Below are 13,917 nucleotides of genomic sequence, written 5' to 3' on the forward strand. Positions count from 1 at the left end.
AGTACTATTATTAGAGTACTGGACAATCATCGTTTCAGTTTACTATTGATAGCTGTTTTTCTCCTTTTCCCTTCTTCCCCAAACATGAACCTATAATTCTTAACATAGTATCAATGTAATATCATCCACCTTGAAGGGTTATAAAACTCCTATGAAGGTATATCAAAGTAGGCATTGTACGGGATTAATTGGAGAGGGTGACTCCTATCAATATAATTCAAAGTTTTGACTCCTAAGGTGAGTCAACACTACATGTTCTAGCCTTTTGCGCAAAAGATTAGGGAGGTTCTTCGAAAAACATATTCCATGAAAAAGGGTATCGCAACTTGTTATGAGTTAAAGAACCATATTTTTTCTACCAAACATGGCCCTCTTTATGTGATAGAATACTATGGCATTAAAAATAGCCTATGGATTGAGTTACAGTAACAAAACTTGAAGATGAAATGCAATGAGGACACTACCACCATGGCAACCATTGCTGGACGGGATATGATCTTTGAGTTTTTCTTAGAGCTCAACTTGGAATATGATCCCATTTGAGTCTAGATATTAGGTAAGGAAAGGTTACCATCTCTTTATGAAGTGTTTCAAACTGTTAGAAGTGAAGAAAGTAGCATGTCAATTATGATGAACCAAAGCCTACTGAGGTGTGGCCTCTGATCTTGTCTAAATCCATTATAAATTAGAAGTCATGTCAGTTGTAACACTCTTAAATTGAATCATAATTATATTATAGCATATTTCTTAATTTTGAATATATATATATATATATATATTTAAATTTTATTTTCATCCTTTTTTCCCTTAATCTTTTCGTATTTTTCATTTGCATTCATCTGCCAACTACTTTGGGATAAAGGTGATGTTAATGTTGATATATATATATATATTTGAAGTGAAAAATATTTACAATTAATAACAATACAAATAATTAATAATGATACAATATGAAAAATATTTTATTCATCATATAATTTACACCTTCAACAAAATTTCTCTTTTGTTTTCATGTATTCATTGCACCTTCAACGAAATTTCTCTCTTTTATTTTATAATAAATAATTATTATAATATTTTATTATTAATGTAATTATTTCAATAGTAAGAACTTTCCTATAGAGGTTATGGGTTCATTATCATGGCTTAAAAAGGAAAATAATTTACATAAATAACAGAGAGAGAGAGAGAGAGAGAAAGAGATGGGTCTTGGGACTTTTGGATAAAACTCTACTGGGGGGAAGGAGAGAAAGAAGAGAAATTTAGTATGAAAGCTTTGACAACAAGAATAGATAAAAGTGAATACTTATTTCTTTTAGAATATAAATTCCATGACAATGTTATTTTTTGTTAATTTATTTTATATCTTATATTCTTCCCTTATCTTATATTTTATAAACTCCAATTCCTTTTATATTATATTTGTGCAATTTATATTTCAGCACCTTATAATTGTGTGTGTAAATATACATTTGCTAATTATATTTCAACAATTACATATATGTATTCTAAGAGAGGGCGAGCTTGGAGCAATTTTGTGATCACAGGTTTGAATCCGAAAAACAACCTCTTAGCAATTATGCAAGACTAAGATTGCATACAAGGATTGTCCTCACCCTCACTAGTCGGGGTTTAATGGAAAGTGTTTTTTTTTTTTCCTCGTATATGTATTCTAATTTATATTTCAGCAAATTTAAAATTTTGTAATTTAAAATTACCATAAATATATATATGTGTAGTAACATATACATTAATAATACCGTATATGTGAATATCATATATAATATATTTAATAGGATTTATATTTCTACTAGTTCTTTATATTTATTTATATGTTATGTCATTAATATTTATCATTAAAAAAATAAATCACCACCATAAATTTTATATGGTAAATTTTATATAATAAATTTTGTATTAGAAAAGTTTGTATAAAATGAAGTAATTCAAAGGAGCAAAAAGGTTACGAAAGCCATACGGTTCAGAAGCGAAACTGCTGAGTGAAAGATTGCTCAGCTCATTCCTCTTCTTCCTTGTCTCAATTTCAGCTTCACACTTCTCAAGCTTTTCTTTCAAATCAGCAGCCTCCTAAAAGCATCCAAATAGATATAAAGCATGATTACTTGCACATTTGAGTACATAACATATTTTAAGTACATAACATATTTTGATTACTTGCACATTTGAGTACATAACATATTTTGAGTAGATATCTACCCATCAATAAAATGGGAGCAAGAGCAACCCAATGTCATCCAAATATTCACCATCTTTAAGCATGATCAATAATAACCTAAAACATTTTCCATCTTATAGACCCATACTGTCTGATTTTTAAAGTAGCAAATTTGAAGTTCCAAAATATCAACTAATTTCACATAAGGAAAGAAAGTAATTAAGCACTGAACATTAACAAAATGATACGTGACTGACAAAGAATAAAATACCTTTTCAACCTGTTTTCTAACAGATAATTCCTTCTCAAGTTTCTCTTTATAATCATCTTCGACTTGCTTTAGTCGTGACTGTTTAAAACACAAGTAACATTAAAAAAACAAAAATCCAAGTGCTCTAATTTCTAATTTGACAAATTTCAAAAATTAGAAAACAGCATAATAACAAACAAACTTCACCTCCATTGCTTTTAACACACCCTCTAGGTCTGCTGCTTTTCTTGACCATTCATCAGAACTCTCTTTATAAAGCTCATTAAGTTTGTTAACCTAAAAATAGGACATATTCAAAATTAAAATACATAATAAAATACACAACAAATAAAGCTAAAAGAGATCCATAAAGTCAAACTCAAACAATACACTAATATAGTGAATAGGAATTTGAGAAAGCTTGAGCTGGATTTTGAGAATGCTTAAATTTGGCTGAGTTGGATTCAAATACACTCACAGTGGAAAGTTCAGCAGATAATCGCTCTTCATTGGCTGCAGCAGAATCTTTAGCTGAAATTAATTCCTAAAAACATAAAAAAAAAAAATCAATCATGCAGGTTTAGCGATAAAAGGAAACCATGCATCATATTTCAAGATGATGAATAGAACATTTTGAACCTCTTGCACAGATTTAAGCTTCATTTCTAGCTCCCTCACTCTATCCTTATTCCACTGTAGAGATTTGGAGCATTCACCAAATTGTCTCTCCATCTAGAAATTTTGACAATAAATCAAACAACATTAAAGCAGAGAAATGAAAACAAATTAAAATTCAAAAAATTAATTAATTTTCTATAACAATATTAAACTCACTTACATCTGCAAGCTTGGAAGACATATCGGCATCCAGTTCTGCGTGTTTTCTGCGCAGCTCAAAGAAACTGTTGATTTTAGTAGTCAACTCCTCATTAAACCAAGCATTCTGCCTCTCAACAATCTCTTTCTCCTGCTTACACACATTACAAGATTATAGTGAAAGATAAAACGCCAAAGTTCACTTCAGATGAAACAAGAAAATGTCCAGAGCATAACAGTAGCAATAGATATGCAGAGCCACTTTCCATTTCGGACAATGGCAAGGTAGACCAGCCCATTTGAAATGTTAAATGTTGTTTACTGCTATTATACGTCATGACTATGATCCATTCAAAAATGAATCATTTAACGCATAAAACAGCAAGTAAGTGAAGGATTCTAGTACCACTAGTATTCTATTCAGGCATAAGAACAAAAGCAAAATCAATGGCAAGTTATAATAAAAGAAAAAACCTAATAAAAGACCTGTTCAAGGCGGGTGCAAGCAGCACGGCATCGAGCCAATTCCGCCTCAACTTCATTCAAACGGGCCTCTTTATGGGCAGCATTTTCAGTCAGATGGAGCTACAACAATTCCATTGAAACACAACAAAAGACAGCAACATCATTACAAGGCCTTAACCTAAGAAACAAAACCAACAACAACAACTAAAAGAAACTCACAATCTTATCAAGATAGCTCTTGATATTGGCATTCTTCTCACTAAGCTCCAAATCCTTCTGCTCGTTCAACTCAAGCAACTGCCTCTTCGACTTGTGCAGCTCGCCCACCTCCGTCCTTAACCTCTCTATCTCCCTATCCTTCTCAACCTACAAAACCACAAACCATCAAATCACAACAAGAAGAAGAAGCAAGCACCAGCAGAATCATTTCTCAACGTTTCGAAGCGGTGACGATTTCGTACCGATTGCAATCGAATTTGGTGGTTCTGAGATTGTGCTTCGGAGAGCTCGCGGAGGCGATCATCGAGGGAAGATTGGAGTTCGGAGACCTGCGACTCGAGCTTGGAAAACTCGGCCGCGAGGGAGAGATACTTCTGCTCGATAAGGGAGCAGTTCTGCTCGGCGTTGATGTCGGCCGCGTCGGCCTTGGCGCGGACGGTGTCGAGCTCGTGGAGGAGGCCGCGGATGAAGGCGTCGGCCTTGGCGGCGACGGCGGCGGTGTCGCCGGAGCACCGCGAGAACTCCTCGTCGGAGATAAAAAGGGGCATCTCGAATGAGAACCGCGATGCCCTAATCGAAGAGGAAAGAGGGACGTGAGAATTCGAAGAGGAAACCGAAACGCAGGGATTATAGAAAACAGAGAGAAATTATGGAATGGGCTCGAGGCCCAGTTTGAATTTATATTAAATAAAGAAAATTGCTTATTTCAACATGTGTTCGAATCTCTCCAGTACCATCTTTGGGAGGGGTTTAAAGTCTTAATCCTGGACCATCCTCGAATCGGATTAGTTGCAAAGCAATGAAGAAATATTTCAAAAAAAAACATTTAATTAAAAAGGTGTTACATCATTTTACCTCTATATATATTTGTATATAAATAATGAAAACAACGTTGCTTTTTTGTTTTGTTTTAGTAAATACAAAATGTTGTTTTAAGTGATAAGTGGAAAATGCATACTGATGTTCTCTTCTTTTTTTTTTTAAATAAATACACAAATTTGTTTTAAGTTTTAACCATTTCCTATAGAAATCTCTACAAAACGAAAACTGCATGGGGAAGTACGAAGAGTCTTATGTTAATTACTGGCTTTGGAGAAAGAAAAAAAAAGTCAATAATGAAACTACTAGGTATTTAACCGACAATCCAAGTTTTTTTCTTCTTGATTTTCTTATGTATCCCTCACCAAATACAATGCATTATATATATATATATATATATATATATATATATATATATATAGGGCAATGTTAATCTTATGCAACATAAAAATTTTCTTATCTTCTACTCATACATTGATACTTGTGTCATTTCTTTTTTTATTCTTTTCTTTTCTTTTTTATTGGGCCCCACTTCAAGTTAAGTGTGTGGGAGATAAAAAAAAAATTCTGTCACATGAGAGTATATTTACCCACATATATATATATATATATATATATATATATATATATATGGACAGGATATTCTTACACCGATGTAAGAGTTAGAAGTCTTACACTCAATCTTGACCATTGATCCACTTGTATCCAATGACTTACATTACTAAAAAATTAGAGCCCTTTAGATATAAGTGGAATCAACGGACAAAATCAAGAGTGTAACTTACACTGGTGTAACATGATCCTGTAAAATGATCCTGACCTATATATATATATATATATATATATATATATATATGTTTGTTGGTGTGAGTTATTATTTATACTTATGCAATTAAGCTAATGAATGGACTTTAGATATTACCACATTCAACTTCAATTATGAAGTGTTTGTTAGAATATTAAACTTAATAACTCAAATATTTGTCAACTTTTTAACTAATATATATGTCACAAATACACACTCCCTAGAAAGTCAATTTAGGGGCAACTATAGATGTAGATATTAATCTACATGGAATTATAAGAACCTTTTTTTGTGTGAATAAATATAAAAACACATTACTTGCTAATATAAAATATTGATAGTTAAAGGAGGTAAAATGGGCTCGGCATAAAGGGCCGGTGTAAGAACCTGCACCGTTAATTAAGGGAATTAATTAATTTTATATGCAAAATTAGGAAATAATTCCATAATTGACCCAAATAATTATTATGTGGATTAATTGAGTATGATAAGTGATTAAGAATGCAGAAAGTCACTTTTCGGAAGGAAAGTGCAGATACCGGTTCTGCTAGTCAGTATAAATGTGTACCGAAAAAGTATCCCGGAAAATTATTATAAGTGCATGATAATTCCTAGAATAATATATAGGACTTCTAAAACGAGTTTCAAGTTAAAATAATGAGAACTGGTGCCAGAAATTGATACTGGCTATGAAAAGCGCGTACCGGAAAGGTGATCCGAAAAATATAATAAAAATATGATAATTCTTGTAAAATTGAGTAGGTTAAGAATTCAAAGTTTGGGATTAAAATGCTAAGCGTAGCAATTAAAGTTAATATTGTGTGTTATTTTCTTAAGTGGCCTATATATACACTTATGTTGGGCACAAAACCCTAGAAACCAGAATTTCTACGTGAATGTCTTCTGAACTTTGAGCCTCCAAGCTGCCACCTTGCTCTCCTCCATGAAAACTCATCAAAGAACCACCTTTTCTCTTTGTATCTTCTTCTTTTTGTGCTAAACACTTGGGTGTGAGTTTGGTGACGGAGAAAGGTGCCATCTTCTGAGTTTTTGGGTGCTGTTTAGTGGTGGTCCAGGGGCTGACTTCATGGTGAGGGTTGAAGGAACCATTGTTATGGTGTTTTGATAACTTCAAGAAGCTATCTTGTGAAGAAAAGAACCACTCTTGTTCACCATTTTCGTTTCTCTTAGAAGTCAGAACTTGGGAGCTGTTGTTTCATCCTCTGTTTTGAGCTTGTGGTATGATCATCACACTTGAACTTGAGTTTTTATGATTAAAAGATGTGTCTTGGTATGTTTAATGAGTTAAGCAAGTAACCAACTGTCATATGAACCTAAATGGACCTTAAGATGCATGTTTAAGCTTCTGGAAGTGTTAAAAAGGGAACCTTTGGTTTGGATTTTCGCGAAATGCAGAATCTGGGTTCTGTCGCAAAATATCCGGATATTTCGTTGTGAATATCCGGATATTGATATCCGGATATGGGTATCCGGATATTGATATCTGGATATGGGGATCTGAATATCCGGATATGGATATCCGGATATTGGAAGAGAAATATCCGAATATTGATATCCGGATATGCCCCCGACGAATATCCGGATATTCTGGGATTTCGAAGAACAATAGCTGCATTGTTCATACAGTAGGCTATTGGGGGTTTGTGGACCCTAGAGTGATGAAGTTGAACTTCTGTTTTAATTGAACTAAGTCAGAATCAAGTGATTAAGGGCTTATGGCTTTGTGGGAAGCCTTAAGACGTAAAACGTAAAAGGAAAACGTAGTCTTTATGTTTATGCTTTTAAGCTATGAATGTTGATATGCTTGCTGGTCCTAATCAGATTGTGATCTGCTGTGTGTTGGACTTGAGCTGTGTGGACTCTTGGCATTGGATAGCGAGCTTGCAAGGTAAGCTTTCGTGTCCTCGGTTTAGCCATGTTGTGGTTCCACCATGTCCCATGGGGGTATGGTTATATGCATGATGTGTTACATGCTTTTGATGTTTTGGAAATGCTGTTGAGCTGTTATATGCTAGTGCCTTTATGATATGCATGTGGTGTTCCACCTATACGGTAAGCCTGAGTATGTGGTACATACAAGATGGTGAGGCTGTGGGTGAGGTGCAAGCGGTGTTCCTTGTACTACGTGTGGGTAATAGACGTATTCCTGCATTTCTCTGGCCAATAGAATAGTATTGACACACATGGCATGAGTATCTGTTGCACTGCATTGAGTTTTGAGAACTTATATTGAATTACTGCTTTTAGAACTTATATTGCACATGTAAGTGAGCTTGGGGTGGAAGATCCTTGAGGACCCTTTGTCTTACTGAGATTTCTGGTTTAGAGATCTCACCCCACGTTTGGGGAATGCTTATTTCAGGTTCAGGTAATGTTGGGGTTGAGACCTCGGGCGGTAGGAGGCCGGAGCTGAGTTTGATATTGCTATTATTATATGCTGACTTGTTGGATGCTGGTTATGCATGCTGCTTTTATGCTTTTAGCTTCAGTTTATGGATTTATATGTTGAGACTTTGTTGGTTATGCTGTTGATTTGGTGAGCATGGGGATTGTCCATGCCACTTAGACTTGATTATGTCTTGTTTTATTTGGAGTTGTATTAATGTATCAGGATACTGTCTGAATTATGTGTTGTAGTTCTGTGACTTAGATACTCACATTTATATCTATATTTTGAGGTATTTCAGTTAGATGTCTTATTGCAATTTACATACAGGCGATATTTTATGAAATTGATTAAGTAATCAACTTGGCTAAGTATAATGACGTCATAATTGAAAAGAAAAAGATATTCCGCATTTTTAATTAAGCCCAGCTTAATACGATGATATGTTAACATACCGGGTATACACGGGGTGTTACATTTTATGGTATCAGAGCAATGGTTCTAGGGAAAAGCCTGTATGTATTGCAATGATTAGGATGTTTGGTTGTGTGTTTGCTCCGTTGGGTTTTGTTATGATGATGCATATGTAATCACACGGCGTGGGCCTGATCAACTCATAAATTGTGTAACTTGTGCAGAGTTGATGTGCCTTCAGCACATGGGTAAATTCAAGCCAAAAAGAGAAAGATTATGAGTTAATTCTCAGTAAAAAGGCAACGTTTAGTGTTGCTTTGCTTAAATTCCAATTTCAGAATTATACAACTGATTTTATGCTTAACTTGTAGGAAAAGCAAACAAATCTGGAGCAAAATGAGGATTTGCCAAAGTAAAGACCCACACTCACACTCACAGCGTGGATGTCACGCTGGTAGCGTGGAAATCCAGAGGCAACCACGCCCACAACGTGGATTCCACGCTGATAGCGTGAAAAATCTCCTTCTTCCCACGCCCACAGCGTGGATATCAAGCTGACAGCGTGGGCATCCAGAGGCATCCACGCCCACAGCGTGGATCTGACGCTGAGAGCGTCAGCGTGCGAGATTGCAATTCTGTTTTGTCTAAAAGGGTAAACTTGGAAGACTTAAAAGAGTATTATAAAAAGGAGGCTCGGTACAGAATTAGGGATCTAGACCGAGGAGACCGTCGTGCTGAAGGAGAAGAGCTTCGGAGAAGAATTCTTGATCATCTTCATTCTTTCATCTCTCATTCTTTAATCTCTCATTCTTTCATCCCAATGAATATTGAATATTGATTTATTAGCTATGAATATGGTTGGCTAAGTTTTTCTTTATTGTAGTTAGGGTCACAAACCTTATGTGAAACCTTGTTACGAAGGATTGGTTTATTTTCTCCCGTTTATATAAATTTCTTTATCATTACTTTGTGCGTAATTCCTATTTTCTTTATTAGAATTGATCACTCTAATAGTTGATAATAGTATGAGGGTTAGAACCCTATATAGGAATATTAGGGTTCTCATCTTGAAAGGGGGTAAGATAACGATTAGTATGCATGCTAGGAATAGATGTATGTTAATTGCGGATGTTTTAATTATCGTATTCATTGCTTAATTCTCATGAGGGATTACTAAGGGATTAGGATTCCAACTGAGGTTAAAGGGTTAAATTACCATGGGATTGGAATTTAACTAATTATTTTAGATTATATTTATCTGAGTTTTTATATAAATAAGTGTTTTTAAATCAATCCAAAGTAATAAGCGGGGATCATATGGTGAGTGTTTCCTAGCTTCAATACTCTTCTCATATTTACAAATCTCTTTTCATTGTTGTTATAATCTCATTCTTCATCACAGAAAAATCATAAAAACAAGTCTTTATTTTTAGTCCTCATATTCACACCAATTGACAATACTTGTCAAAACCGTTTAAACTCATCCATTCTTTAAAGGAATATTAATTAATATAAGATCACAATCCTTGTGGAGACGAACATTATTTATCACTTTATTACTTGTGCGATCGATATACTTGCCGGGAAGCATCAAGTTTTTGGCGCCGTTGCCGGGGATTGGCGTTTCTTATATCAATTGATTTTGATTTTAAGATTGGATATTTATTTTTATTTTTGAATTTTTTGTGATATTTGGAGCAAGTGCTACTAATCTCTTTTCTAAGTTGTATGCGAGGTAAAGAGCCCGAGTTTCCACTTGATTTGGAGATCACAAAAACAGAGAAGAAAAACAGAAAATTTGCTCGGAAGAAGCTTGCATTCAAAGAGTTAGATATTATGCTAGAAGAAGATAAAATGGCAAACAACAATGATGCTGACAATCCACTCATGGACACTATTCTGACTCCATTATTCAACAGACCCAATGCGAGCATTGTCCATCCTGAAGTGGGCAACAATCATTGGGAGCTCACTTCCGATAATATTCGATTGGTAGAGAAAGCACAGTTTGGTGGAGAGGATGATGAAGACCCTCATAGATTCATAAACAGATTCCTGATGATCTGTGATTCTACAAAACATCCTCAAGTTTCTAATGATGCAGTCCGGCTGAGACTATTTCCTTTTGCTCTTAAAAGAAAGGCTCTTAGTTGGTTGGAAAGGCAACGTGCAGCAAGCATCTCAACCTGGGATGATTTATCACAGAAGTTCTTTGCTCAGTTCTTCTCGATGGAGAAGTATAACCAGATGGTGAATGATATCACCAATTTCACTCAATCAGAGGGTGAATCAATGTGTGAAGCATAGAACCGGTTCAAGGACTTGATGAGAAGGTGTCCTCAGTATAACTTGACTGCTGGTAGTCAGGTTAGAATCTTTTTCAATGGTTGCAAACCTGAGATTCGGATGGTGCTAAATGGTGCAGTAAGGGGCACTATTAAAACTCTAAGAGCAAATGAGACTCTTGAGTTGATTGAGAGGATGGCTGCCAACTAAAACCAAGCATTGTCATCCAAGCCTAAAAGAGGTATTCTTAAACTGGAAGGCAATGATGTGGTGATTGCTGAAAATAGTTTGTTATCTCAGCAGGTAGCAAACTTGACATCAAGGCTTGATAAGATGCAATTTTCTAGCGTCCAAGCTCAAGCTGCAGCAGTTGTCTGTGAATATTGCAAAGAAGATCATGAATCCAATGAATGTCCTACTCTGCTAGCCGATGATCCTCCTCAGCAAGTACATGTAAATGGTGTGTGGTATGATCAGAGACCCTCACCACAAAATGTTCCAAGAACTCAGAATTTTCCTTCTGGGAACAATAACTTCCAAAGGAGGGTGCAAGGTACTGGTCTTGACTTCAAGTCTAATAACTATTTGCAGCCACCGCCGGTTCAACCGAAGGAACCTTCTGAGTTAGAGAAGCTAATGGGACAAATGGCCCAACATTCCAATGCTTTTATGGAAGAGACTCGGGCAAACACTAGAAACACACAAGCCTCTATCAGAAATTTGGAGAACCAGATTGGCCAGATGGCTAAACAGATGGCCGAAAGAACTTCAGGCACTTTTCCTAGCAATACAGTCACTAATCCGAAGGATGACAGTATGGCTATAACTACAAGAAGTGGCAAGGTGGTGGCAGCTCCAACAAAGCCAACCACAAATGCGGACGCTACTGGAAAGGGTAAGGAGGTAGAAGAAGAAGTGGTTATTCCTTCTGATGCTGAGACACCTGTTCAGAAAGGTGAGGAAGGGGAGCCACAAATAACTGTTGCTGAGAAAAAGAAATTCGAGCTGAAGCCAGAATATGTGAGAGCTATGGCACCTTACCCAGAAAGGTTTAAAAAAGACGCTCAGAAACAGCAGTATGCAAGATTCTTAGATATCTTCAAGAAGCTGCATATAAATATTCCTTTTGCTGAAGCCTTGGCTGGCATGCCAAATTATGCAAAATTCATGAAGGACTTGTTGTCAAGGAAACATAAGCTACAGGAGTGTCAAACAGTAACACTCACTGAAGAGTGTAGTGCCATTATACAAAAGAAGTTCCCACCTAAACTCAGTGATCCAGGAAGCTTCAATATTCAAATTGCTATCGGTAACACTGATGTTGGCAGAACACTATGTGATCTTGGGGCAAGTATTAATATGATGTCGTTATCTGTTTGCAAATCTCTGGGAATTACTGAGTTAAAACCCACTATGGTTTCTCTACAACTTGCTGATAGATCTTTGAGGAGACCAAGTGGTATTATTGAAGATGTGCTTGTCAAGGTGGATAAGTTCATCTTTCCAGCTGATTTTGTGGTATTAGATATGGAAGAGGGTACTGAAATGCCCCTATTATTGGGAAGACTTTTCTTGGCAACTGCTCGAGCCATGATTGATGTTGAGAATGGCAGGTTAGAGTTAAGAATGAATGATGAGACTATCACCATCAATGTTTTTGACTCTATGAAAAAATCTTCTGATAAAGGCGATTGCTTTCGTCTTGATATTCTAGATCAAGTAGTGGAAGAAGAAGTATTTTCCATTCAACAACATGAGGAAGAGCTTCAGGTGCATGAAATGGTTCCTTTCAAGGAAGAAAAAATGAGTTATTTGAAGTCCTTGAAACGAAAGATTCTGACAAGGAAAAGGGCACACCAAAGGTAGAGTTGAAGGAGCTTCCAGAAACTCTCAAGTATATCTTCTTGGGTGAGAAGGAGACTTACCCTGTTATCATTAACAAGGGATTGTCTTCTGAACAAGAAACGAAACTGGTTGAGGTGTTGAAAGAACACAAGACAGCCATAGGGTGGTCAATTTCTGATTTAAAGGGTATTAATCCCTCATTCTGTACACATAAAATCCTCATGGAAGATGAGGTTCGGCTAGTGAGATAGCCTCAAAGGAGGCTTAATCCAACAATGAAGGAAGTTGTAAGGAAAGAAGTTGTGAAACTTCTTGATACTGGCATGATTTATCCAATTTCGGATACTGCTTGGGTGAGCCCAGTGCAGACTGTTCCGAAAAAGGGAGGTATCACAGTAGTTCACAATGAGAAAAATGAGCTGATTCCAACTAGAACCATTACTGGTTGGAGAATGTGTGTGGACTACCGAAGACTAAATACAGCTACAAGGAAGGACCACTTTCCACTTTCTTTTGTTGATCAAATGTTGGAAAGATTGGCAGGTCACAACTATTACTGCTTCTTGGACAAATATTCTGGGTACAACCAAATTCCAATGGCACCGGAGGACCAAGAGAAAACAGCTTTCACCTGCCCTTTTGGAGTTTTTGCTTATAGGCGAATGCAATTCGGTCTATGTAATGCACCTGCTATATTTCAAAGGTGCATGCTCTCCATCTTTTCTGACATGGTGGAGAAAAACCTGGAGGTATTTATGGACGACTTTTCTGTTTTTGGCTCTTGCTTTGATTTATGTTTGCTAAATTTAATTCATGTGTTAAAAAGATGCCAAGAAACAAATCTTGTACTAAACTCGAAAAAATGTCATTTTATGGTACAAGAGGGAATTGTTTTAGGACATAAGATATATGAAAAAGGGATTGAGGTAGATGAAGCTAAATTGATGTTAATTGAGAAATTACCTCCCCCTAATACAGTGACTAGTATTAGAAGTTTTCTAGGACATGCTGGGTTTTACAAGAGATTTAGCTTCTTCGACTAGTATAGTTTGTTGCTAGGGACAACAACATTCTAAATCTGGGAATTGGGTTGCATACTGTTATATGCGAGACCTGCTAACTGCGGAACACAACAGAAAGGAAACAGAAATTCTATCTGGAAAAAGGGAGATACTTCAACTTTTGTTGTTATTTAAAATTTTCAAATTTCTTTATCATAATATATATATATATATATATATATATATATATATATATATATATATATATATATATATATATATATATATATATATATATATATATATATTGAATTCCTGTACAAGCAATCTCAGGTTTGACAAGCTGGCTTAGACTTATTGTGAACTGAATCATTAAGAGCATGATATCTGTGAAGTATTAATGTGTTTTATATA

General features: G+C 35.7%; 2 protein-coding genes and 1 non-coding gene across 3 annotated transcripts in view; 1 reads left to right on the plus strand and 2 right to left on the minus strand.

The window, feature by feature from the left end:
- Positions 1–4,510, minus strand: part of LOC133317504 (nuclear-pore anchor) — a 34,901-nt gene extending 30,391 nt beyond the window's left edge. The window contains exons 1-9 of the mRNA XM_061519371.1: positions 4,169–4,510; positions 3,927–4,073; positions 3,729–3,827; positions 3,265–3,393; positions 3,066–3,158; positions 2,905–2,970; positions 2,634–2,723; positions 2,448–2,525; positions 1,979–2,088 (exon numbers count right to left, since the gene is read on the minus strand). Coding sequence (XP_061375355.1) covers positions 1,979–2,088; positions 2,448–2,525; positions 2,634–2,723; positions 2,905–2,970; positions 3,066–3,158; positions 3,265–3,393; positions 3,729–3,827; positions 3,927–4,073; positions 4,169–4,474 — 1,118 coding nt within the window. The 5' untranslated portion in view covers positions 4,475–4,510. The remainder of the gene's footprint in view (positions 1–1,978; positions 2,089–2,447; positions 2,526–2,633; positions 2,724–2,904; positions 2,971–3,065; positions 3,159–3,264; positions 3,394–3,728; positions 3,828–3,926; positions 4,074–4,168) is intronic.
- Positions 4,511–10,225: 5,715 nt separating this feature from the next.
- LOC133317502 (uncharacterized) lies at positions 10,226–12,753 on the plus strand. The gene is made up of 4 exons (XM_061519368.1): positions 10,226–10,363; positions 10,961–11,706; positions 11,845–12,427; positions 12,502–12,753. The coding sequence occupies exons 1-4, from the start codon at positions 10,226–10,228 to the stop codon at positions 12,751–12,753; spliced, it is 1,719 nt and encodes a 572-aa protein (XP_061375352.1).
- On the minus strand, positions 10,617–10,722 carry LOC133317506 (small nucleolar RNA R71). The gene has a single exon (XR_009752329.1). It is a non-coding gene; the product is annotated as a small nucleolar RNA R71 (small nucleolar RNA).
- Positions 12,754–13,917: the final 1,164 nt, after the last annotated feature.

This window comes from Gastrolobium bilobum, unplaced genomic scaffold (assembly GCF_033153095.1).
Source record: "Gastrolobium bilobum isolate Gb01-03AN ecotype WA unplaced genomic scaffold, APGP_CSIRO_Gbil_v1 utg176449, whole genome shotgun sequence".
Classification (NCBI taxonomy): domain Eukaryota; kingdom Viridiplantae; phylum Streptophyta; class Magnoliopsida; order Fabales; family Fabaceae; genus Gastrolobium; species Gastrolobium bilobum.